The sequence below is a fragment of the Cavenderia fasciculata genome (genome assembly GCF_000203815.1).
Source record: "Cavenderia fasciculata unplaced genomic scaffold Scf_Dfasci-G-b-126g04.f1-5, whole genome shotgun sequence".
Lineage (NCBI taxonomy): Eukaryota > Evosea > Eumycetozoa > Acytosteliales > Cavenderiaceae > Cavenderia > Cavenderia fasciculata.
In genome coordinates, this window is record NW_004457715.1 from 351,800 (window position 1) to 378,101 (window position 26,302).

At 32.0% G+C, this 26,302-nt stretch overlaps 11 protein-coding genes across 11 annotated transcripts; 7 read left to right on the top strand and 4 right to left on the bottom strand.

Annotated features, from left to right (window-relative positions):
* Positions 1-3: 3 nt before the first annotated feature.
* On the top strand, positions 4-2,021 carry DFA_02151 (uncharacterized protein; the record flags this gene model as incomplete). The annotated part of the gene is made up of 3 exons (XM_004357578.1): positions 4-305; positions 398-614; positions 696-2,021. 3 exons carry the CDS (start codon positions 4-6, stop codon positions 2,019-2,021), a joined length of 1,845 nt encoding a protein of 614 aa, XP_004357635.1.
* A 552-nt stretch (positions 2,022-2,573) lies between these two features.
* spc97 (spindle pole body component 97) lies at positions 2,574-6,066 on the top strand (the record flags this gene model as incomplete). The annotated part of the gene is made up of 5 exons (XM_004357579.1): positions 2,574-3,011; positions 3,069-3,599; positions 3,690-3,826; positions 3,920-4,270; positions 4,338-6,066. 5 exons carry the CDS (start codon positions 2,574-2,576, stop codon positions 6,064-6,066), a joined length of 3,186 nt encoding a protein of 1,061 aa, XP_004357636.1.
* A 150-nt stretch (positions 6,067-6,216) lies between these two features.
* Positions 6,217-7,194, bottom strand: DFA_02153 (Oxidoreductase; the record flags this gene model as incomplete). The annotated part of the gene is made up of 2 exons (XM_004357580.1): positions 6,217-6,535; positions 6,653-7,194. 2 exons carry the CDS (start codon positions 7,192-7,194, stop codon positions 6,217-6,219), a joined length of 861 nt encoding a protein of 286 aa, XP_004357637.1.
* A 657-nt stretch (positions 7,195-7,851) lies between these two features.
* DFA_02154 (short-chain dehydrogenase/reductase family protein) lies at positions 7,852-8,802 on the bottom strand (the record flags this gene model as incomplete). The annotated part of the gene is made up of 2 exons (XM_004357581.1): positions 7,852-8,185; positions 8,261-8,802. 2 exons carry the CDS (start codon positions 8,800-8,802, stop codon positions 7,852-7,854), a joined length of 876 nt encoding a protein of 291 aa, XP_004357638.1.
* Positions 8,803-9,504: 702 nt separating this feature from the next.
* twfA (putative protein tyrosine kinase) lies at positions 9,505-10,728 on the top strand (the record flags this gene model as incomplete). Its single annotated transcript, XM_004357582.1, has 3 exons — positions 9,505-9,607; positions 9,701-9,751; positions 9,857-10,728. 3 exons carry the CDS (start codon positions 9,505-9,507, stop codon positions 10,726-10,728), a joined length of 1,026 nt encoding a protein of 341 aa, XP_004357639.1.
* Positions 10,729-10,821: 93 nt separating this feature from the next.
* On the bottom strand, positions 10,822-11,420 carry DFA_02156 (bolA family protein; the record flags this gene model as incomplete). The annotated part of the gene is made up of 3 exons (XM_004357583.1): positions 10,822-10,842; positions 10,981-11,138; positions 11,213-11,420. 3 exons carry the CDS (start codon positions 11,418-11,420, stop codon positions 10,822-10,824), a joined length of 387 nt encoding a protein of 128 aa, XP_004357640.1.
* A 344-nt stretch (positions 11,421-11,764) lies between these two features.
* On the top strand, positions 11,765-16,558 carry ints2 (integrator complex subunit 2; the record flags this gene model as incomplete). The annotated part of the gene is made up of 11 exons (XM_004357584.1): positions 11,765-12,235; positions 12,334-12,678; positions 12,758-13,168; positions 13,230-13,526; positions 13,609-14,048; positions 14,122-14,345; positions 14,423-14,603; positions 14,676-14,909; positions 14,934-15,339; positions 15,404-15,598; positions 15,812-16,558. 11 exons carry the CDS (start codon positions 11,765-11,767, stop codon positions 16,556-16,558), a joined length of 3,951 nt encoding a protein of 1,316 aa, XP_004357641.1.
* A 1,190-nt stretch (positions 16,559-17,748) lies between these two features.
* DFA_02158 (uncharacterized protein) lies at positions 17,749-19,144 on the top strand (the record flags this gene model as incomplete). The annotated part of the gene is made up of 2 exons (XM_004357585.1): positions 17,749-18,369; positions 18,446-19,144. The coding sequence occupies 2 exons, from the start codon at positions 17,749-17,751 to the stop codon at positions 19,142-19,144; spliced, it is 1,320 nt and encodes a 439-aa protein (XP_004357642.1).
* An 872-nt stretch (positions 19,145-20,016) lies between these two features.
* Positions 20,017-20,601, top strand: DFA_02159 (uncharacterized protein; the record flags this gene model as incomplete). The annotated part of the gene is made up of 2 exons (XM_004357586.1): positions 20,017-20,332; positions 20,597-20,601. The coding sequence occupies 2 exons, from the start codon at positions 20,017-20,019 to the stop codon at positions 20,599-20,601; spliced, it is 321 nt and encodes a 106-aa protein (XP_004357643.1).
* Positions 20,602-20,754: 153 nt separating this feature from the next.
* Positions 20,755-22,701, bottom strand: DFA_02160 (Phosphatidylinositol 3-kinase 3; the record flags this gene model as incomplete). Its single annotated transcript, XM_004357587.1, has 5 exons — positions 20,755-21,509; positions 21,567-21,680; positions 21,754-21,924; positions 22,019-22,135; positions 22,236-22,701. The coding sequence occupies 5 exons, from the start codon at positions 22,699-22,701 to the stop codon at positions 20,755-20,757; spliced, it is 1,623 nt and encodes a 540-aa protein (XP_004357644.1).
* A 444-nt stretch (positions 22,702-23,145) lies between these two features.
* papA (polyA polymerase) lies at positions 23,146-26,126 on the top strand (the record flags this gene model as incomplete). The annotated part of the gene is made up of 5 exons (XM_004357588.1): positions 23,146-23,565; positions 23,665-23,955; positions 24,275-24,533; positions 24,616-24,830; positions 24,900-26,126. The coding sequence occupies 5 exons, from the start codon at positions 23,146-23,148 to the stop codon at positions 26,124-26,126; spliced, it is 2,412 nt and encodes an 803-aa protein (XP_004357645.1).
* Between the last annotated feature and the right edge of the window lie 176 nt (positions 26,127-26,302).

Below are 26,302 nucleotides of genomic sequence, written 5' to 3' on the forward strand. Positions count from 1 at the left end.
ATTATGCTTCAAGTTCAACAACAATACCAACAACAACAACAACTACAAGAAATATATAATTTCCAAAACCTATCAATCAACACCACCGGTCATATGACTGCTGCTGCTACTGCTACTACAATGTTATCCAACAGTAATAGTCAAATCATGATGATTGGTAGTCATCAACTCGATAGTAGTTCAGGTTCCATTGCTTCCACCGATGATTCATCATTTGATATGGATGAAGAACTTGTCATCACTACATTATATGTTCACAATCTTGATAGAGCTATTCCACAACAAGAAGTTTTAAAAATTTTCGAGTATGCATAATAATAATAATAGTATAAATAATAATACTTGTTCAATTTAATTAACTTTTTTTTTCTTTTCTTTTTCTTTTAATTTTATTTAGACAATATGGTGAACTTGAACCAAATGAATGTATTTTCTTTTATCCACAAAGAATAAGTAGTTCCTATGCCTTTGTAAGATACAAGAATAGAAATGATGCCGAACAAGCTTTGGATGCCATGAATGGTGCTAAAATTGGATCACTCCCAATTTCTATTAAATGGTCTGATTCATGTGATCAGAGAACAAGTATTCATTTAACTTTTAATCCAAAGTTGGTAAGTTGAAAAAGAGAGATTTAAAATTAAATTAAACTATTTGAATATTAATTGTATTTTTTATTTTTGATTTATTTTTAGGCAAAACCAGGATTCCATAAACAAGTATTTCACAAGTGTAGAGAATTTGGTAAAGTTAATCATTACAATATTCCAAGAAAGAAAGGAGTAGTTTCACAATCCAACATTTATGAAGGTTTTGGATTCGTTCATTTCAAAGATTCACTCAATGGAAGATGTGCAGCTCAAGACGCCATCAATTATTTCAATATGAATGATATTGGTGGTGTTAAAATCAACTGCTGTTTCTCTAAAAAGAAACTTAATGTTCCATCCATGCCCGCTGCAACCAATGCCATCATCAACGATTTAAATAATAATTTCTTTTCTTCTCAACAATTATCATCTTCATCTCCATCGATCATTACCTCCTCCTCTTCTAATCATATTAATATTAATAATAATAATAATAGTATTATGCAAGGTGGCCAACAACAACAACAACATATTCACAGCCACCCACTTTCATCGTCGACACCTGGAATCATACTAAATTCGCCAATTGCTCCGATTCCCCAAAACCCATTCTCGGCGCATTCACTGTTGCCCGCTGCAGACACCAACACCGCTGTCTTTAATCCATTTAGTAACATGGTTGGTGCATCGTACGGTAACAACCCTAACAATACCGCTATTCCTATCCGAACCAGTCCCCAGTCATCGACACACACCACACCCAACATTTCACCAAACGTGTCTCCAACCTTCCGCCAAGACAAGTTCACCGGCCCACAAGACATTTACAACAATGAATATTTCCAACCATGTGAAATATCCGAACCATTGGGATCATCACACTCTCCATCGTCGTCGTCATCATCATCATCTGACATTCAAAGTTTCTTGTCTCATTACACTACTCCATTTATCATGCCTGGCAACAACATGTATTCCCCACCTTCTCCATCAATGCATCATCAACAACAACAACAACAACAACAACACCGCAAGTCACCTGTCAATAACAGTCCACCTCTTCCAACAAGAGTCAACCATGTAGTGACAAGCCCACTCTCTTTTTACTTTGGTGATTCTTCACGAGACAAAATCTTTTCCGAAAATGATGAAGTTATCAATTTTACAGGATGTGCACCACTCAACAACATGCACGATATCCGTCTTTCAAACTCACTCAACTCTGTTCCTCGTATGACCAAGTCACCAGTCATGTCCAACAACAACAATAACCCCAACAATATGGGTCAACAACAACAATATGCACCAATGACAGCCAACCCCATCTCTAAACCACTTTCATCATCATCTGGCGGTGGTCTTCCACCATCACCATACATGTCTCTCCACCCTTCCCACAATCTCACCATACCCTTCAAAGCCACCTTTTAACCAAACACACCTCTAAGCTCAAAATGTTATAAACTCTAAAAATCAACTTTAACATTATTTTTCATCCCATCCAATCCCTTCGTAAATAGTAATTGTATATTTTCACCAACAACAACAAAAACAAAAACAATAATATTAAATGTTTATATGTACAAATAATAATAATAATAATAATAATAATTCTCAAACCCCAAAAAAGAAAACTTTAAAAAAAAACAAACAAAAACAAACATAATCAAAATCAATTCAATGGAACTAATATTTCACAATTTGGGGAACAAACCAAACAAACAACCAACCAACCCAACAGTACAGATTAATCTAGACTGATATAATTAAACAATAAACTAAACTCTAAACTCTAAACTCTACACTTACCTTTGTCAAACAAATTAAATTAAATCTATGAGCTGACTTGTCTGGAGGAGGAGTGAGCTTACAAAAAATATTTTCCCTCCAAAAATTAATTTTTGAACATTTCAGACAAACTATTGAAAAAACTACATGTATTAAATTTGTAGTTGATATATATATATATGTAAAAGTAGAATTATGTCATATAGTTATAATAATACTAGCGGAGGAGGAGGAGGAGGTGGTGGTGGTAGTCATGTTTCGAGTGAATCAATTGCATCACATCATACCTATCAGTTGAATCTGTCACCTAGAACATTAAAGAAACTTGGAGAGATATCATCATCACAACAACAGCAACAGACAGCAGAGAATACAATCTTCCCACCAAGACATTATCACAGAAAACAATTAAGAGGTGCTGCTGCAAAGAAACGATCATTGACAGTAACCACTCAAGCTGGTACAACCATCGAAATACCACCTCCACCAATTGCAAAGTTACCTGAATGGACTAGAAAGAGATCATTCCTAAATAATGGTTTCTTAAATGATTCTTTATCTCTTACTTATGAACCAAATCATCAACCTGTAAATAGACAATACAATACACATTCATGTGCATATGATACATTTGTATTTTGCATGCAAAATATGTATATTAATCTTTTTTTGATTTCTTTTTCTATTTAGGGAAAATATCAAACATCAATACAATCAAATAATGTACCTGCATTTGATAGTTTATCACCAAGTCATCAAGAGTATTGTTTGATGGAAGATTTATTGTTTGTGATGCTTGGTATCGAGGGCAAGATGATTCATTTGGAAAAGACGTATTCATTGACAGAGGATATTGATCAAGACCAGGAATCATATCATCACCAACAAGATGGAGGTCTATCAAAGGTGGTATCTACCATGTCGACCACCATTACAATGACTAAAAAGACTATACTCGAATCGAATCCACCCAAATCACCATTGGTTGAATTTATCATTGACGCTAGTGTCGATGAGAGTCTAATGCACTTGGTTAGAAGAATACTACCAGTTTGTAGTTACTATATCTATATCGCTGATTTCATAGACACTAGATTAAACTTTGAATGGGGTGTCATTTGTCATTCACTTTGTGAATCTATACAATCCCTAATCAAAGATTATCATCAATTGGTTACTAATCTTGAAAATCAATTAAAATCAAATACTTTATCTTTACAAGTAGGTTGAAAAAAGAAAAAAAAGAAAGAAAAATGGAGAATCGAATCAAAATAATATTAACTATTTACCTTTTTTTTTAATATTGTTTAGAGAATGTGGTATTATATTCAACCAACTTTAAGAATATTTGAATCTGTATATAATTTATTATATGAAACTATTAAATCAAATCTTTATGGATCACAAATACTTAATTTATTATTTAATAGTATTGCAATTTATGGATGGTAAGAAAAAAAGAGAGAGAGAGAGATTTAATTATAATTCAAAAATGATTATTATTTATTTATTAATTAATTTAATTAATTTAATTTTTTTAGTGATCAAACAAGTAAAGAATTATATTTATATTTTATTGAATATTGTTCAAAACCATTTTTAAAAATGTTAGAGGATTGGATTTATAGAGGAACAGTGAATGATGTACATGGAGAATTTATGATTGAAGAGAATTTGGATTTACAAAAAGAAAATATAAACAAAAACTATAATGACAGTTATTGGGAAAATAGATATATTGTTCGTCGTGATCAAGCTCCTAAATTCCTTGAAAAGGTTGTACAAAAGATATTACTCACTGGAAAATACTTAAATGTTATAAAAGAATGTACTCAAGGTAATATTAAATATGAAAATGCTTCACCTTTAATTTATAGTCAAAATGAAAAAGAGTATGTAAAAAGAAAAAGAAACATATTAAATTAAATTAATATTTATTAATTAATTAATTATTTTTAGTTATATTGAAAGAATTGATAAAGCATATGATTTTGCAAGTTCAACATTGTTAAAACAAATGAATGATATGAATCTATTGAATAGATTAAAATCATTAAAACATTACTTTTTACTTTGTCAAGGTGATTTTATATCACATTTTATGGAGATTACAGACGAGGAGTTAAAGAAACCATTGACTGAAATCTCTACGGCAAGAATGAACAGTCTTTTACAATTGTCTCTTAGAACATCGGCCACACTCCAAGAAGACATCAACAAGGATGATTTGGAAATCGAATTTTTACCTCACCGACTAAGTGATCAATTACTTTCTATCATCAATATTGGTGATCAATCTCATCAACAAAGAAAAATGAATGGTGGTACTATAGATTCATTGTCATCTACTACCACCACCACAACTACTTCAAACAATACAACAGGTGGTTCAATAGGAGGTAAACCATTACTTGGAATTGAATCATTGGCATTTAATTACAAAGTTAAATGGCCATTATCATTGGTCATTAGTAGAAAGTCATTGGTCAAATATCAAATAATCTTTAGACACTTGTTTTTATGTAAACATGTTGAAAAGTTACTTTGCAACACTTGGAATCTACATCAAGAGTCAAGACGAAAGTTTTCACACAAGCCAGGTTTGACCAGTCTGCTTTCCTTTTCTCACTTTTTCCGTCATCGTTTGATCCACTTTTTACAAAACCTCGAGTACTATATGATGTTGGAAGTGTTGGAGCCAAACTGGAATAGAATGAAAGAAGCAATCAAAAACTCGACCACTGTCGACGAAGTTATCAAGGTGCACGATAGTTTTCTCGAAACATGTCTCACAGAGTGTATGCTCACCGACACTCGTTTAGTGTCACTGTTGATGAAGTTTTTGAACCTTTGCACGCTCGTGTCGGATCTTATCACCAAGTTGGTCAGCGAAGATACAGTGTTGGTGGTTGAAGAGGTTGGTGTGACTATTCGTCACTTTGAACAGAAATTCCATCATATTCTCAGATTGTTGCTAGATACTCTTAAATCATTCTCTACATCGGAATCCAACAGACACATGATTCATTTAATTACAAGATTAGATTATAATAATTATTATAGTAATTATTTTGAACAAAATCCAATTGTTGTTGCAAAACAACAACCTACTCAACCGACTCAACAACCTCAACCATCATCATCATCGTCATCTTCTACTACAAGACCACAAACATCTCAACTAACACAACAACAATTACAACAATATCAACAACAATTACAAATTCAACAACAACAACAATTGGCAAGAAGAGCATCTGGAGCTTCTTCTTCTTCTTCTTCTACTTTACCAACATCAACAACAGGTTTGGCTACTATTGGTAAAAATGTAAATACAACAACAGACAAGAATGGTGGTACTAGTTTAAATCCATCACCAGAATTAACTTCAACTACTACAACTACGACCATTACAACTACAACCACTACCAGGTCACCTTCAAAGTCACGTGCCAATACTTCTAGTTTTGTTCCAAAGAAATTAGAATCTTTTTCTTCAACTCCCGCTGCTGCTGCTGCTGCCGCTGGTTCCTCGACTCCATCCACTTCTTTGGCGACCACCCCATCTACTTTGTCAACAATAACTGCAGCACCGATCAACCCCAATGTAACCGGGTCACCAACAACCTATGAATTGGAACAAAAATTACAAAGTATAAAGAATAGAGCAAAACTATCATCTCAATAAATAGTAGGTAATTTTTGGTAAACATGATAAAATAATGGATTATTATTTGGATATATTTTAATATGATTTTTAATTTATTAATTTTTTTTGTTGATTTAGATGTAATATATTTATTACGTTTGTTTTCATCAAATACTCTCTCCTATATATTTATTGAGGAGCGACAGTATCAAAATCAGTTTTAGTAGTGATAAAAGACCATTCTTCAATTTCTTTTTGAATTTGTTTGGCTTTGGCAAGAACAGTGTCTGTGCAGTCAGTTCCGATATAGATATGTTGTGGAAGTGCAATACCTTGTCCATTACGCTTGACAATCTCAAATACTACATCTACCAACTTGTTTGGATCACCACGTTGATTGTTGTGCAAGGTTTCATTAATTTTAATTTGACTTTCATTCAATGGTTTGTAATCTTGAATAAAGTTGGCTGGTGGCTGGATGGTTCCAATAAATTCAGTTCTAAATGCTCTAAGATAGAGAGAGAGATAGAGAGAGAGAGAGAGAGAGAGAGAGATACAATAATTTATAAAATGGTAAGTGATTTTAAAAATATGATAATTTTTTTTTTAATATTTCTCTACATACCCAGGATTAATAGTGATAGCCTTTACATTAAATGGAATGAGTTCTTGTTGAAGTGATTCAGTTAATAGATCAACAGCAGCTTTAGTGGCAGAGTAGATACCACAACCAGCAAAACCATAGAATGCACAAAGTGAACTAACATTGATAAATAGACCTTGTCTCTTTGTACGGAGGATTGGAAGGGCATGACGGATAACATTCACAGTACCATAGAAATTGATGTCAAAGTTTTCCTTGATCATCTCGTTTGTTGATTCCTCGATACTTCCAATGTAAGCATATCCAGCATTATTAACAATGATATCCAATGTTCCAAAATGTTGTACTGATTGTTCGACCGACTTTTTGACACTTTCTTCATTGGCCAAATCAACTTTGAGTGCCAAGAAATTCTCATTGTCTTGACCAAACAATTCATTTAATTGTTTCTTGTCACGTGATGTAGCAACAACCTTGTCTCCATTGAGTAATAATCTCTCGACCAAAGTTTTACCAATTCCTTTTGATGCTCCAGTAACATAATAGATTTGTGATGAAATCATTTTTTAAAAAATAGTTGAGTTGTTGATTAAATTTAATTAATAAGATAATAAATGTAATGTATGAATGTATTTGAATGATAAATAAAATAGAATATATTTGAATGATTAAAATAGGTGGATGAGTGAAGCCTTTTATAGTTTTCCTTAAACCACCAGCAGCCATTATTCAACAATAGGATCATACAAAGTAAGAATGTTTTGGGGAATGCATGGGCTGAGACGAATTCTTCTATGTGTGTATGATAAATGATGAATTAATATCAATCTAGTTAAGCAGTCAACTTTCAAACATCGGGTCAATCAAAAAAAAAACAAAAAAAAAAGAATGTTTTGGGGAATGGATAGGTCTGGACGAGAGTCTATCTTTGTGTGTATGTTCTTACATTCACTAATTAATAGCATTCTTCTTTTTTTTCTTACCCATTTTCTTTTAAATCAAGATCATAGTGACTATGGTATGAGTTCCTTTAAACACCTTCTTCCAAAACGAACGTTCGTTTCCTCCAATTGAAACTATGGAGTTAAACTTTTCTCAAAACAAATAATGTAATGTAAATAGAATAAAATCGTTGAGTTGTATAAATTAATAGTAATTATCGATTACTATTATTGTTTTTATTTATTGGATTTATATATTATTATTATTATTATTATTATTTATTGGGGAGTAGTAGTGGCAGCAGCTACAGTATCAAAATCAGTTTTAGTAGTGATAAAAGACCATTCTTCAATTTCCTTTTGAATTTGTTTGGCTTTGGCAAGAGCAACTTCATTGCTATCAACACCGATATAGATATGTTGTGGAAGTGCAATACCTTGTCCATTACGCTTGACAATCTCAAATACTACATCTACCAACTTGTTTGGATCACCACGTTGATTGTTGTGCATGGTTTCGTCGTGTTTGGTTTGGTTGTCATTTAATTGTTTGTAATCTTCAATAGTGTATGATGGCTTTTTAATAGCTCCAATAAACTCGGTTCTAAAGTATCTATAGAATAAAATAAAAGAAAAGGTAAGTGATTTGAATATTATATATTTTTTTAATTAATATTTCTCTACATACCCAGGATTAATAGTGATAGCCTTTACATTAAATGGAATGAGTTCTTGTTGAAGTGATTCAGTTAATAGATCAACAGCAGCTTTGGTGGCAGAGTAGATACCACAACCAGCGAAACCATAGAATGCACAAAGTGAACTAACATTGATAAATAGACCTTGTCTCTTTGTACGGAGGATTGGAAGGGCATGACGGATAACATTCAAAGTACCATAGAAATTGATATCAAAGTTTTCCTTTACCTGTTCGTTTGTTGATTCTTCAACACTGCCTACGAAACCATATCCAGCATTATTAACAATGATATCCAATGTTCCAAAATGTTGTACTGATTGCTCGACCGACTTTTTGACACTTTCTTCATTGGCCAAATCAACTTGAAGTGCCAAGAAATTCTCATTGTCTTGACCAAACAATTCATTTAATTGTTTCTTGTCACGTGATGTAGCAACAACCTTGTCACCATTGAGTAATAATCTCTCTACTAATTTTTTACCAATTCCCTTGGATGCTCCAGTAACATAATAGATTTGTGATGAAATCATTTTTGATTATATATTTGAATATGTATATAGATATATAAATGTATGTATAAATATGAATATGTATTGTATGTATTTGTATTGTAATGAATGAATGAACGTGTAAGGAAGAACAATTTATAATCTTCTACCACCAACCCTCTGACAATTCATTAGCTCATCGGATCAACTTGAAAAGAATACTTTTTGCCAAAAAAGATCCCCGATAGAAGATGTTCTTTTTTTTGTGGTTCTTTTCGCTAATGTATACATCATCTATAGAACTTGGTCATTGTGACAATAGATGACTATTATACGACCTATAGTCCAAATATAATATATAATATATACGAGCTCGTCTTTGTTGTCTCTCTCTCTCTCTCTCTCTCTCTATGATGAATTCTAGAATAACTTATCTTTTCAAGTTCATTCTTCTAGTTGTTGTTGATAGAATTTAATTTCAATGTAATTAAATTTGATTTGACCTATGGTAGCTACAAATCTAGTTGTATTAATACAAACAAAGAAATAAACACACTAATGTAGCTAAAATGGGATAGCTTATAATAATGTGATTTTTGAGGTTTTTTCTTTTTTGTTTGTTACAAAAAATATCTCTTCTGACTTTTCCCTCTCTATATTCGAACTCCAAGTTTATGAACCAAACATTATTTATTTAATATTCAGCAATATACAAACTATTTAATTTATATATATATTATAAACATGAGTCATCAAAGTGGTATCACAGCTTCAGACGAATTAGTTCAAGCATTTGGTAATGCTAATGGGGGTAGTACTAGATTCATCAAGGTTTCAATTCAAGATGGTATGATAGAAAAGATAGATATGATATGATATCATAGCAATATACTTACGTTTTATTACTTTTTATTCATCTTTCACTCACTTATAATAATAGAACATGTAGTTGTATCAAAGCTTGTTGATGCTCAAGGATCATTTGAAGATGGTAAAGTTAGAGTTTTATAGATATTTACGATTATTGTCAGCTACAACAACAAGAGATAGAGATATTAATGAATGACTTACTTACCTTTTTGTTTTATGTATTTAGATTTGGAATTAATCCCATCATTATTAGAAAAAGATAAACCATGTTTCATCTTGGCAAAGACAGATGATAAATCGATTGAATTGAGAGGTAATAACTGGGTATTTATGTTTTACGTACCAGACCCAGCAAAGGTACGTGAAAAGATGACATATGCAGCTACTCGTGCCACCTTGAAGAAGGATTTGGGATCGGCACACTTTGTCGACGAAGTACACAGCACTGTGGCCGCAGACTTTTCCAAGAAGGGTTACAAGGAGCACAAGGTGCACCAAGAGTCATCGGCCCCACTCACCTGGGACGAGCAACAACGTAACGACGAGCGTGAAGGAGGTCTCTTTGTCGGCGGTGGCGGCAGTGGCATGTACGTGCACGGTGTCGCCTTCCCCGTTGAAGACCGTGCCCTCCAAGCCGTCCAAGACTTTGTCGGTGGCAAGAACAACTTTGTCGAGTTGGCCATCAACATTGCCGACGAAAAGATTGTCTATGGATCGAGTGGCAACACCTCTATCGACCAACTCCAATCAAAGATCAATTTGACCGAGCCACGTTTCCTCTTTTTCCGTTACACTCACGACCACGAAGGCGACACTGTCAACTCTATCATCTTTATCTTTGCATGTCCAGACGGATCCAACGGCACTACCTCTGCCCCTGTCCGTCAACGTATGCTCTACTCGTCGAGCAAGGCCAACGTCGAGAGTCTTGTCACCAAGAACAACATCAAGGTCGACCTCAAACTCGAAATTAATTCACCATCTGAACTCTCTCAATCTTCCATCGACAATGAAATCCATCCACCAAAGGTCGAAGAAAAGAAAGCTTTCTCTAGACCAACTCGTCCAGGTGCAGGTTCCCGTAAATTAATTAAATAATATGACACAAAATATAATCATAATTTATTAATGTATTAACAAACCAACCACAATCAAGTAGACAAACAACAACAATCTATAACTTTCAATCATTCAATTATTATTATTCTTCACCTATTACATAATGTTTGGAGAAAGGAGAAAAAAGAAAGATTATGAAGAGTAATCCATAAACAAAAACACTATTGTAATATTCAATCATTATTATTATTATTTATATATATTATTGTTGTCTATCTATTATTTATTTACTATTGGAGCACCAGAATCTCTTGTAAATAATGTTAAACCATGTAGAGATGGGATGACTTCTTTTAATAGTTGATTAACTCTTTTATGTTGTTGTAAAGTTGATTTACCTTTGAATTCATGTGATTCAACCTCTATTCTATACATTGATCCACATCCACCTATAATCAAACGATTAATTAATTTAAACACTATGACTTTATATTTCAAGTTTATTCAAAACAAACAAACCTACCAGACATATCTAGAACCTCTAATACAGTTGGGTTAAGTGCTTCTTGCAATACAGATTTAATCTTTTCACCTTTTGGATCACATTGTGCATCTTGGTCTTTTGAAGAAGCACTGAAATATCTTATACTACTGGTGGTAATACTATTTCTATTTGTATTAATGAATCTTGATAAAAGATTGATTGATGATGTTGATGATAATCTTTGCATCTTTTAATATATATATGTATATCTGCAGGTATAGTAATTACATGACTGATGTGAAAATCATTGGTGATCATCGATCGGTGGTGGACAAAGCGAAAATATACTTTATTTTAGATAAGCTTTTATTAAATTAATAAAGTTAATAACAAGGAATTCCAACAATACAACTGTACTGTCAGACAGTAGGTGAATGATAAATAAATATATATATATAGCCCTTTATCATTATAATTAGTGTGTTGTGGGTAAGTACTTGTTCATAAACAACATAACAAGCCTGATCAGTCTCCCTCTAACAACCCTATTCATTCTTCTCTTTATAAATGTGTAGATAGACTAGAAGAAAGATGATCATGGATACTTCTACACCATCATCATCTTCTTCGCCATCATCATCATCATCATCATCACAAGTTACAACAATAACAATATTAGATCATTTATTATCTTGCAATTATAAAGAATTCATTGAAGCTACTATCATATCTTCATCATCTTCATCTAGTACAACTCAATCATCATCATCAGCATTAGGTATTGGAGATGGTGAATTATGTTTACCATTCATTTTAAATCTAATCAATACTAGTAGAAAGAATAAGAAGAAGAATAATGAAGATGACCAAGAAGAAGATGATGATGAAGATGAAGATGAAGATATTGGTAGAATAATGGAATCAGTATTGATATCTTCTGATAGAATGTCACCTCATTTGGCATCATCAATATCAATCATTCAAAAATACTATTCACTCGATCCTCAATCATTCTATTTCTTTATTCAAGAGGAACAAGTACAAAGAAAGAAATTGGCTCATGTAAGAATAATAATAATAATTGAATGATGTTGATTAGCCTCTCTCTCTTTTGAATCTAATATACTTATATTGTTTCTCTCCCTCTCTCTCTTTTGTAGATGGAAAAAAAAGGATCATTTATAGAATCTATAACAATGGATATTGGTAGAGAATTTGAAATGTCTGATGTTACTAAACGATTAAAGTTGGTACTTAGTGATTTGATAGGTTTGATGGATTATGCAGAGAAACAAAGAGAAATATTGACAATTAAATTAAATCAACAATCATCGTCGTCATCTGCATCTTTATCAGCATCTTTATCAAATGATACAGATTATCTTTCATTGGTAAATGGTTCAAAATATGATTCTGATCTATTCCTATTAGATATTTATCAAATTGAATTATGTTTTATATTACCAATCATTTGTTTTAGATTTAATCAATTTATTCCTTTAAATGTAATGTAAACACACACAACAATAATAATAATTAATTAATTTCCAAATCAAATTATTTACTTTTTATTTATTTACATAGAGTATGATAGTATCAATATTATTATTACCACAAGCACCATTTTTAATTAAAGTATTGGTATTGAATAATGCAAGTGAATATAGAGATATAATCGATTTAATCATTGATTGTATTGATTTGGTTGGATATGAAAGAACGAGAAAGGTGTTGCTAGAGTTGTGTACATTGTCACAATATACAGCTACACTGATTAGAAAGTTGCTGTTGGAAAAACAAATAATGCCAGACCTCATATTCACAATCACTGCTACTTTTATTCGAAATGATACAGTTGCATTTTTAAGTAATATTATAGTTAACCGTTCAGAATGTTTATGGATAAAGGATTATTTGGCAAGAACTACTACTGATATCAGTACAAATACTCCGCTAACTGCTTTTCAAGAAATTCGTGATCAATTATTAAATATTGTAAGTCAAATTAAATATAAATAATGTACTAAATATTAATATATATTTTAAAACAATATAGTTAATTTCATTAACATTTGATGATCAGAAACAACAACAATTAAAAGAAGAAAATCAAATTGAAAAATCATTAAAGATTAAATCAATAGTTAGATTGTATTGTGGTATGGGTGGATTACTTGGTATTAAATTAAATGTACAAGAAATTTCAACATGTTTATCTTTAATCGATGGTATTCAACCAGGTTCAGGTTCTGGTTCACAACCTCATCAAACTCCTTGGTTAACAAAAGCATTTTCTAAAATCTATTTATGTTTTCTGTTGGTTTGTGAAGGAATATTAAGAGTTATTCCAAATGTATGTAGATTTCAAACTAATTGCTGTAAATGTTGAACATTGTTAACCATTATTGATTGTTTTTTTATTTTATTATTTTTAGAAAAGAATAGCAGAATGTTTAAATGGATTATTAAAGACTGGACATTGTGACGATTTATTATTATTGATATCAATTTATTTCCATACAAGACAATTACATAATATTGTCTATGTCATTAGAAATACACTTGGATTTAGACCATCGATTCATACTGAAAGTCTAAATCAAATGGGTGAATTGATTACAAAGGATATCTTTCCAGAGGCTTTGGTAGCGTTAAAGGCTTCACTTCTCCCAACTATCGATCAACTGTCGGCTCACTCATCATCGGTGACTACCAACCACAGTGTCTCTACAATGTGTATATACCATCTTCTCAGTGAAAGAATCTTTGAAAAATATGAAACCGATATGTCTAGTTGGATTTGGGATCAAACTCTAAAAGCCTCCACTCCTATCCATTATTTATTACCAAGTTGTTTAGATAAATTAGTTAAAAAGTATGAACAAAATTTAAAAACAAAAAAAAAGTTGAAAATATATATTAATAATCTATTATTATTTTATCTCTAGTATTATAGAATCAACGATTACAACAAATTCACCTTTATTCTATATGAATAGAATAAAGGAACAATCGATTTTATCTGTATTTTCAAAAACATCAAAATATAATGAAGCAGTTCAAGTACTAGTTGTCTATTATGTTTTGAGGTACAATGACAGTGTATTAAAATTAAAATCTGATTATAATTTTAAAGGAAAATCAATACCAATTGGAATTGAATCATCTCAATGTATGTATAAATATCTAATCAATCAAACTTTAATTAAATTTACTAAAACCAACTTAATCAATTCTAATCTACTATAGTGAGAGAATATAGTATAGAATTTTTATCAAAATTACCAATTCAAAAATGTTTATCAATTGTTCAAAATAATGTAGAAGATTATTTCTTTATATTGCCACCATTTATGTATTTGGTCTCTTCACAATTCCCTCAATTCTTTAATGTTCATTTATTATTATCAGATGAAGAGAAATCTTCAAAGTAAATATATTAGAGTTTAAAATAATAATACTTTTTTAATTCTAATCATCATTTCTTTTACTCTATTTCTAGTAAAATATCAAGATTTGATTATAATTTACAATATTATCAAGATAATTTAATGTTTTTAAATGGTAGAAATACAAAGCAGAAAAAATCTTCAAGGGAGATAGAGGAAGAGGAATTAATGTCGGTTGTAAAATTAAATAATATGTTGTCGCCACGTTCAGTTTTGGCATCACCCACTTCGATTCAACTCATTTTAAATCATTTGTCAAGAATGGATGTGGACAAGGTACAAAGATTGTATATGGATGTTTTAATTAACAGACTATTACCAATCCTCGTACACCACCGAAAACAATTGGAATCATTGATTCCAACATTTACCAATCTTTGGTTGACAATATTCCCAGTATCAGATCAATCGTTGATGGCATTGAAAACTATCAATATATTGACAAACAATAATTTAAATATTCATAATGATGATACTGAGACCAGTGGTGATGACGGAATGATGATTGATGAAACAACAAATAGAAATGGAATTAATTTAATATCATACAATCAATACTCTCACAGTGATGTAATGTCAGATCCCCTCATTGTATTTAGATGTCATCCAACAGTATTTAGTAATCCATCGTTATTTGGTATTCTACTTCAAATATTATATTTCTATATGATATCTTCAAAGAAATATTTATTAAATCAAATTCAAATATCTCAACCTGTAAATATAAATTTTAAAACAATCCAGATCAAACTATTAATATTATTTCTATTTTGATTTGTAGAAAAAACAAGAAGATATTAAAACATTAATTTTAACACAAGAAAGTTCAATCATTCAATTGTTATTAGAATTATGTATTGTAGATAGAATTGTTGGAAAGGATATATTGGCAATGGGTGATGGTGATGAACCTGAAGGTAAAAAGATAGTCAACAGGGAATATGATGGTGGAGATGTTGACGAGATTAGATGTATTGTTTGTAATTTTATTCATCAACTGTTTATCGAAAAACCAATACTTGTGAAATTGGTACATTTCCAAGGTTACTTTGCTCAACTCTTGCCAATCACCGTCACTCACATCCCATCGATGCATATATGTTTGGATTTCCTTCCCGAATTATTGTCACAGTCACAAATAGAGAAACAAATATTTTCGATTCAACTGTGTGCTTTTATTTCAGAAAAGTATCCCATTCCAAAGAGTTTAAGAATTTGTAAACAAGCACTACACAGAATAGCTACCAACGTATCTTCTTTGCCATCAAATCCACTCGCCCTCCCCATCAACGAACAAATTCATTTTATCAAACAAATTCTGCCTTCCCTCACTCGATTCTCAAAGGCATTCCCCATTCTATCAGAGGAATGTTTAAATATTTTAATTGAATTATTACCAAGTAAATTAAATCTCAATGGCAATCAATCATCACCAACTTCAAATTCACCAACAACCACTTCTATGATAAATCAATCAATATTTTCACCTGAAATCTTTAATCAAAATAATCAAAATAATAACAATGGTAATTTTAATGGTAATAATAATAATATGTTATTGGATGAAGATTTACATGGAAATAATATAAAAAGATCAACAACTCCACCAGACTCTTTATTATCATTATTCTCTCCATTGCCACCATCCGATACATTAAAAACTTTAAAGAGAGAAAAACTAGACCAAATTCAAAATAATAATAATAATAATAGTCAGAATTCATTTGGTGAATCAAATTTAAATTCAAAATCAGTTGACGAGAATGATGATTGGAGACAATGTATTGACTATAAAAAGAATTTTGGTAGATCCGCAAATGAAACTTCCAATAGCAATGATAATAGCATAAATGATCCAACCACATTACCAGAATCCATCATTGAAATCATTCACCAAACCATCCAAATAATAATACAAAATCTTACGACATCTTAATTGTACTTTATGGATGGATCCAAATAATGGAATAAAATTCATTTCCTTTTTTAAAATTGCATCCATAATAATAATAATAAAACATGTTGGTGATTGATCCAATATTATTTGAATGAATGAACATCATAATTTAATTATGATGTCATCCTAAAGAGGAAACTTATTTTAATATTAGTTTTAAATGACATAATTATTTAATTGAAAAAGAGAAAAGGGATAAAGAAAAAAAAAGTATAGAGGTAGTGTACAAAAAAATAAACAAAAAAATAGAGATATAACAACCATTTTTTTTGAGTGTAATTTTGTTTAAATGGATCATGATTTTTTAAAGAGATAATAGAGGAAGAAGAGGAAGAGAAGGAAGGGGATTAAATAGAATTAAAGTTCTGATTGACCCAGGAAGCAAAGTTAAGGAATAATCAATCTCCTCAATACAAGTCTATCACATTCATTTATGCAAATGTTAGATCGATTTGATCCACTCATTTATCACCATACCACGACCTGTCAACTTTTTCCACTCATTCACCTCTATCCATGGTTTGTTATTTTACAAACAAAACCAATCACTATGTGGATGTGGTGTTTGTGGGTGGTAAAAAAGGTGAATCAACACAATGCGCTTGATTAATTAATTAATTTATATATTTATTCAATCAGGTGATTGACTACTGACTGGACGGTGGATAGATTCGTAGTAGTGAACCAATATTGTTTAATTAAACAATCTATAGGGTGATGGTGATGGTGGTGGCTATTGAATAGAAATCAGTCATTCAAATATACACATATTCTTTTATTACAGTCAATTCAAAATTTAATCAATCACTCTCTCTCTCTCTCTCTGTTGTTGTTGTTGTGAACAATATTCAATGTAAAAGGACAACTAATATTTGAATTTTATCATCTTACAGGAATATCACAATTAAAATTAACAAGGTTGAACAAACTATATTTATAAAAAAAAAAAAAAAAAATTATAACATATTTACAATATTATCACTTTTATCCATCACCACTACCACCACCACCACCAACACCACAACTACAACTACTACTATTTGTTACCACTTCAAAGAAACATTGAAACATCATCATCTTCTTCATTTTCGTCTCTCTCTGTCAACAACAATTTAAAAATCAGCGCGCTTTGGGTAAAAATTAAATCCTTTTTTGTTTTTATTAACAAGATGCAAGAGTATGGATTTATACAATCTCTACCACACCAACAACCTGATAACTCAATCATTTATCATAATAATCATCAAGTAGGCTTTAACTCTAATAATATTAATAATAATATTACGAATTTTAATAATCAAAGTCAAAATCATTTTAAAAATAATAGCCAAATGAATAATCACCAAATCGTGAATAAATTGGACCCAAATTCAATATTTTATTCCAACAACAACAATAATAATAATAATCATATTTCCAGTTCCAATCCATCATCACCATATTCAAATTTTCTTTCCAATTCAATTCAACCTTTAGCTTCTTCTGATTTAAATCAACCTTTTGAATTTAATCACATTCAACAAGGACATGAATTAAATAACCAAAAATACGTTCCTCAAATTCAACAAAATCATCATTTACCATTCATTCCTCAAAACATTGGGTTTCAAAAAATCCAAGACCATCTGTCATCCTTTGCATCTTTCAACAAAGTAATGGAAACTTCAATGGATGAATTTTGGGATGATCAATTTGAAAAATGCAACTTTTACAATGATAAAAAGAATATTCTTCCTTTGGCTAGAATAAAGAAAATTATGAAAAGTAGTGATGAAATGTCTCAAAAAAGTGTATGTACAAATCCTAAATATTATTTTTCAAATTTGATTATTAAATTATTAATAAATAATTGATTATTTATTAAAGATGATAAGTTCAGAAGCTCCGATTTTATTGGCAAAAGCATGTGAAATATTTATACTGGAAATAACTAAACGTTCATGGATGGTAAAAAATCAAAGAAGAACTTTACAAACTTGTGATATTGCTCAAGCATTATCTTATCATGAAGTTTTTGATTTTTTGGTTGATATATTCCCAAGGTCCTTGAATCAAGTTGGCACAACTACCAAAGGAAATATTGTAGTGGCTACCATCTCACCAAATACTAAATCCCCTCAACAAACTCCAACAACAAAAAAACAACCATTGGTTTCAAATCAGCACCTACCTTCTGCTGCTGCTGCAATTGTTTATCCCAAAGCAAGAGTTGGAACATCTATGGTATCACCCTTTTCTTCACCATTTCCAAATTCAAACGCATCCACTCCAGGAAATCCCTCACCAAATCAAACATTTCAACCTTTATTATCACCTCCCTCCCCACACCGCCAACATGTTTCAACAACCAATTTAAATCCTCCTTTGGGTATCAATCAATATCATGAGGAATTTAATCATTTCCCTTTGCATTCCTCTGGTACCAAAAATGACCCTCACCACCAACTTCAACAACAACAACATGAGGGCGTTTATGGCTCAAATCAAGGTACGGTCATGCAATCACTTTACTTTTCTTCATGCTCTACACCACCACCGCCACCATCATCCATTCACAATAATTAATTAACATGATGAGAGTTTTTAAAACCAACTCCTACTTTTGTTTTCATTCTCTATCTCACCTTTGAATTAAAATCTATTTTTTAATTCGCTCCCTCCCCCCTTTTTTTTTTTTCCTTACTATTTGTTTTGATATCTCTTTCTATATAAATCTACTATTGGTCTAGGCATCAATTTAAAATATCTTTAAATCAATAAATTTACCAATCTATCCATTTTTCTACTTCCAATCTATCTTGAACCATTAACTCTGTGTCCACAAATGTTTGAAAAATTAAGATTGACCATGTGGTCCTAAAAAATCTGAACCAATGCCTGGGTACTGTTTGAAAGACCTGTCTTTTCAAATCATTTGAACAAAAAACAGATAAATAGATGTACATATTCAAAGATGTTTGACACAAAGATATTGATTCTTTTTAGTTTAATGTGGGTTGCAGTTTCAATAGCAACCCCTGGGTTATATGGAGCTATTCATAGATCCCAGAATAGTTCTGATTTCGGTATCTTTACAGATTATGTATGTATACATACACACATACGTAACAACAAGCAATATACTCTTGCATTGTGACTAACATATTTATATGTATATATATTTTTTATAACTCTAGGGTTCCCAATTTCAACCAATAGTTGAACTAAAAGGAGACTTTTTTTTTAGAAAAGGATCAGACATAACTTGTACAGTTGGTGATATGTATTCTATTTTGGGAGTTGATGCTCTGGGAAATACTGTTTTGCTTGCTCTCAATACTACAGATCTAAGCAACTCGTCACCCTGACAACCAACCTACCCAGGCTTCGAACTTTATGGTACCCACCAAGTGAGAAACCTCTACTGTTTCCCAGGCCCTTCAATTGGCTCACCCAAAATGATTGTTGTTCAATCACATTCTAGTTCACCTGGAGTGATCATTTCGTATAATGATGGAGCCCTCACCAAAGGAATCCTCTACCAATCCCAACTCAACCAAAATTACCAAAGTTCAACCTATGATCCTGTAGGTCGAGTCATCTATGTCTTTTCTGTACCAAGTGATTCACACGATGTCACTGTCACTAGAGTCTCTTTAGATGGCAAGACCGCGCAATCGACCACCTTGAACAAATCTGATCCAATTCTCCTCTGCGGTGCTGTATTTGGAGTTGATGATGGCAATATCCATGGTCTTGCCTTTTTCAAGGGAGGTGTGTTCAACCTTTTCAAATACGAACCAAAACAAAACCAACTCACCATCCATTCTCGCAAGCACACCATCCCAGCAGGCTATAAAATCCTAAACGTCGCGCCCCAATCCTCCATTTCTGGCACTAATAAATTTACCAGCAGATTCCTCATTAAGTAGGAAACCGGTGGAAGTCTTACCTTTTTGGTGTACCATGACATTCTGTCTGGTGTTCAACTTCCAATTTATGGTACTGCTACTGTAGAATCTATATCCTATGTTTTAGAATAAAAAATAAAGAATTGAAAGAAAATAATCACCTTATGCCTGGTCTAAATATTTAATTAATTACAAAAGGGTATATAAATAAATAAATTATTATTTTTTAATATTAATCTTTATGACATTCAAAATGGATTGGAGGAAGAAGTTTTGGAAACTTATTTATCGTGGCCTATTAAAATGAAGATTGTTATGATCTGCCAGATCCTGTTGTCTATCCTCTCTTTCTTGTTGTTGGCGCATAGATTGTAATTTCTGTTGAATTTGATTAAATATTTGTTCCTCTTGTTTGAAATGTTGTTGTCTAGTTTGTTGTCGCGGTGGCGATGGTGGATTGAAATGTTGATCATTGTCATTTTCATGTGTACTAAATGTAATAGGGTCATTATTTGATTGACCACCGATATGGTGATTAAATTCATCCTGTAATTTCTTCATTCTCGCTAGCATATCCGACTCTTGTGGTACTCCTTGAATCTTTTTGTCAAACCCATGCTCCTCTTGGATGACACGCCTTGACTGAGCAGCGTTGAGACTCTTGAGCTCTTCTACGACACGATTTAATGTCTCTGGTGGAGCATCAAATCCAGGTGCCGAAGAGACAAAAGGGAATTGATTTGCCCAAGCAGAATACTCACTCACAGGTATGATCGAAGTTGTTGCACATACACGAGGATGTGTTACATCAAATTGAATACATTGCATTCCACCTTTACACAAACTAGGGTCATCTCTACATCTAGAGAATTCACATCGTTGTGTTGTTTGATTGCAATGCTGTTTAAACAAACATTTACTTCCAAAGCAATCATCACCATCCACTGGATTATTAAATGACCATTCTGTACATAATGTACCCCATCCAAATTCATCACAAGTAAATCCAGGTGGACATAATGCACATCCATTCGGTCCATCTAATAAAATTAAATAATTAATTAAATTGTTGTGTTACAGAGATGAATATAACATACGGAAAACATCATTGTGTAGTGGTACACAATCATAATCTGTAAATATACCATGTGAACATTGGAAACCAGGTGGACATGGTGTATCTTTGCATCCAGGCTTTATAGGCAAACTATCTAAATAATTAAACAAATAAAGGTTAGTCAATTGAAACAAACATGTATCTTTAGAATCTTTTCAAAAACATACTTAATTTTAAATAACAAGCAGCTATATTTAAATCTTCGAGCTCATAGCATTCACTGTATATATCACATACTAGATAATCACATGATGTTGGAAGACAAGTATTGACATCGTTGACAATTTTGCAAATGAATCCATCTTTACAATTATTATCACATTCTCCTCTTGCCAATTCTATATTTCTATATATATTCTCCTCTGTCAATAGATAAGTGTTAGTATAGGTGGCTATGATGATGATGATGATGCTCCAAGTAGATATACATACTCTTTTCAAAACAAACAGGAGCAGGGCTACAACACTTTAAAGTAGGGTTCTCACATTGACCAGACATCATTTTACAATCCAAGTTCTTTTGTTCACATTTCGCAGATTCACAATCCTCTAAATATAATAATAATAATAATAATAATAATGAGACATGTATTTGGTAAGTAAGATGTGTACAAATTATTGTCTATTGTGATGATATCTATATATTTACCAACAATAGGATCATAAATTGCATAACCAGATATATTTTGAAAGTCATAGTCCAACTGATACACTTGATTAGTGACAAGGTTACGTAGACATTTTGTAATATTTCCAGCAGCTGGATCTCTTGCATAGTTGTATGTTGCACTGACACATATCGATCCGATACCAAAACAACAACCTCTTAGAGGTATGATCATACAATCTGGATAGGCTGTGAGACATGAATCAGGTCCCAATGTTTCACATTGTCCAACTGCCTCTACAAACAATGAACTATAACTAGTAATACTCTTTGTCTGTGACGCTATTATCTGTTGTATATTTATCTGCTGCTGCTGATGATGATAGTGATGATTGAATAGACCAATCAACCTATTTGAATAATAATTAAAATCATCTTGACATAATAATATTACTGCAATGATTGACAATAATGTCGTTAATTTTGTTTGTTGATATTTATGTTTCATTTAGCAGTAATCAGTAAATAACAAAATAGATAAATAAATATATAAATAAATATTCATACAAAACTGTACTCTACTAGATTCAATCATTCATCATTCATCACTACAAAATTGTAGTGGGATTATAATCTACCACACTTCCTTCCTTCACTTTTGATCGATTGATTGAGAGAAGAGAGTATATAATACTAAACTGATTCTACAAGATTGAAATGAAACCAGAACGGGTCATCGTATCTTGGGAAGTATGAGCAGCGACTTTTGCAACTGGTCAGCCTTGAACTGAACAACTCAACTCGTCTGCTAGAAAATATTTCTAAAAAAAAATAAAAAAAATAAAAAAAAATTCTTTTTTGTGGAGGGGGGACCTGAAAAAGAGTTGAAAAAACAAAAGCATTATTTTGTTACTTGTTATAATATTAATATAAATCATCATCAGTTAAAATAATGACGAGTAATGGTATAACATCACCATCAGCATTATCAAATGGTGGCAAAGCAACAACAACAACAACTGCAACAGCAGCAGCAGTAGCATCGGCATCAGCAACCAATATAGCATTGAATGGTTCAACAGGGAAGATGCCTATTCACAATATATCGTCACCACCAATATCATCCACTTCGTCTACAGCTCCATTACAATCAAACGGATCTTCAAATCAACAGCAATACTATGGTGTTACAGAACCAATCTCGTTGGCTTCTCCCACCTCAATCGACACGAAGCAATCGACAGAGTTGGAGACTACGCTTAGAGGATTCAACCTTTTCGAACCACCAGAAGAGAGTAGATTACGTGAAGAGGTATTAGGTAAATTAGATGCTATCGTCAAGCAGTGGGCTATCAAAGTTAGCGTTTTAAAGGTAAGGAATTCAACGAGCGAGTTATATATATATATATACCCAGTGTTGTTTGCTGAAACTAATAATCTTTTTTCTATCTCTTTTTTTTTCTTTATTTAGGGATTTACAGAACAAATGGCAAGTGAAGTAATAGCTAAAATATTTACATATGGTTCTTATAGATTGGGTGTACATGCATCTGGATCAGATATTGATACATTGTGCGTCACACCAAAACATATAATGAGAGCTGACTTTTTTGGTACCTTGGCTGATGTTTTGTGTGTCCATCCAGAGATTACAGAGTTTACGGTAAGTACCTTTTTTAGCGGTAGTAGCGGTAGCAGTGGTGGTAGCAGTAGTGGCAGCAGTGGTCTTCAAAGAATATTAATAAAAAAAACAATGGTAATGGTGAAAATAATGGATATTATTATTATTCTTCATTTTTTTTGGCATGGTTATGGAAATGAAAGATTAATTTGGGAAATAAAAAAAATTAATAAAACAAATAAAGAAAAAGAAAAAAGAAAAAAAAGAAAAAAAAAAAAAAGAAAAAAGAAAAGAAAAAGAAAAAAAAGAAAACAAAAAAGAAAATAATACCAATACTTTTTTTTTTTGATTGATCACGGTTTTTTTTTTTGGAAGATCTCTCCCTCTCTCTCTCTGCTACCCTACCCATATATTTAATCGTATGACAAAAATAATAACATCCATTTTTTTTTTCTAAAAGCCTGTTAAAGATGCATTTGTACCAGTTATTAAAATGATATTTTGTGGTATACCAATTGATTTAATTTTTGCAAGATTATCAATTCCAGCCATCCCCGAAGATTTGAACGATCTCATTGATGAAAACTATCTCAAGAATGTCGATGACAAATGCATTGTCAGTTTAAATGGTTGTCGTGTAACTGACCAAATTTTAAGATTAGTTCCAAATGTCACTACTTTTAGAATGGCATTAAGATGTATAAAACTTTGGGCTCAACGTATGTACAGCATTCAAATCAAAACAAATAACAAATCAATTATTATATCGTTTATATTTATTTATTTATTTATTTATTTTAGGAAGAGGAGTATATTCAAATGTATTGGGTTTATTGGGTGGTGTGTCATGGGCACTTTTAACAGCAAGAATATGTCAATTATATCCAAATGCAGCACCAAGTACCATTATAAATAGATTTTTCAAGATTTATGATGGTTGGAAATGGCCTTCACCTATTTTACTCTGTCAAATTCAAGATGGAGGTCAATTGGCTGCAAAAGTTTGGAATCAAAAGGTAAGTCAATGATTTTTTTGGATTCAACAAACTAGTTTGTTTATACTTATTATTTCCTTTTTATTTTAGAGAGATAAAAGTCATTTAATGCCAATTTTAACACCAGCATATCCATCGATGAATTCAACATACAATGTATCGAGATCGACATTGAGTTTATTAAAGAGTGAGTTTTCAAGAGGAGCAGAGATTACGAAAAAGATTGATAGTGGTGAGCGTAAATGGACAGATCTAGTTGAAAAAGGTGATTTCTTTACGAGATATAGATTCTATTTGCAGATTGATGTGTCTGCACCCGAAGAAGACACACACAGAAAGTGGGAGGGTTGGATTGAATCGAAACTGAGAATATTAATATCCAACCTCGAGCAAACACCCAACATGAAATTTGCCATACCCTATGCCAAGAGCTTTGCCAACAAGGCCTCTGCAGTGAATGGAGGTATCTGCACATGCTTCTTTATGGGTCTTCAGTTTAACTTTTCCACAGCTATTGGCGCCGACAAGAACGTCGATTTGACTGGCGCCGTTACCAGTTTTACCAATCTCATCAAAGATTGGCCTGGTAAGTTACCAACCATTGAAATGAAGATTCACTATATAAAGAAAAAGAATTTGCCAGTATTTGTTAAAGATGAAGGTCCTGAACATCCACCAAAACAAAAAACTGCTGCTAAAAAGAGAAATGTATCTGGTAATCTTGTTAATAATAATAATAATCAAAATAATACTGCCGCTGGAGAATCAACATCAACAACGACGACGACTACACCAACAGGAACAGCAACACCACCACCTTCCTCAACAGATGCAAAGAAAAAGGTTAAAACTGATCATCCCCCTTCACAAACTACAACTCCAACTGCCGCCTCTAGTACTTCTTCACCTCCATCACCATTGGCAACAGATCATGTTGCCGTAGTTGCTCTTCCAACTACAACAGAAACAGCAGCAGTATCCAACCAACCAAATATATCACCTCAACCAATTTTACCAATATCTGTTAGTGACAATAATAATAATATTAGTATTGATGGTGATAATGTAAATATGAATGAAATTAAAGATAGCAACATTGATGAACAACTCCAATCACCACCATCCGAGGTACCAACAATCGTTGCTGCTTCTACAACCACCCCTACCAATACAACTCCATCAACCAAAAAAGCAGATAATTCATCACCAACTGAAGTTTCAGAATTGGATTTCATCAGCAGTTCCTCTGCACCAAAACCAGATGTCCCCAAAGGTCCTCAACCAAAAAAAGCAGCAATTAGTTTAATCCGAGGTTAAATTGGAATCACATAATATAAACACAAGAAAAAAGATCAAGATTTATTTGGAGCAATAATCAACAAAAAACAATCCTCAGGCAATCAAATCAAGAAGAGTGCGATACAAAAAAAAAAAGATGGGAAACAAAAGAGAGAGAGAGAGATTTGGAGAAATGGAATTCAAAGGAATTTCCT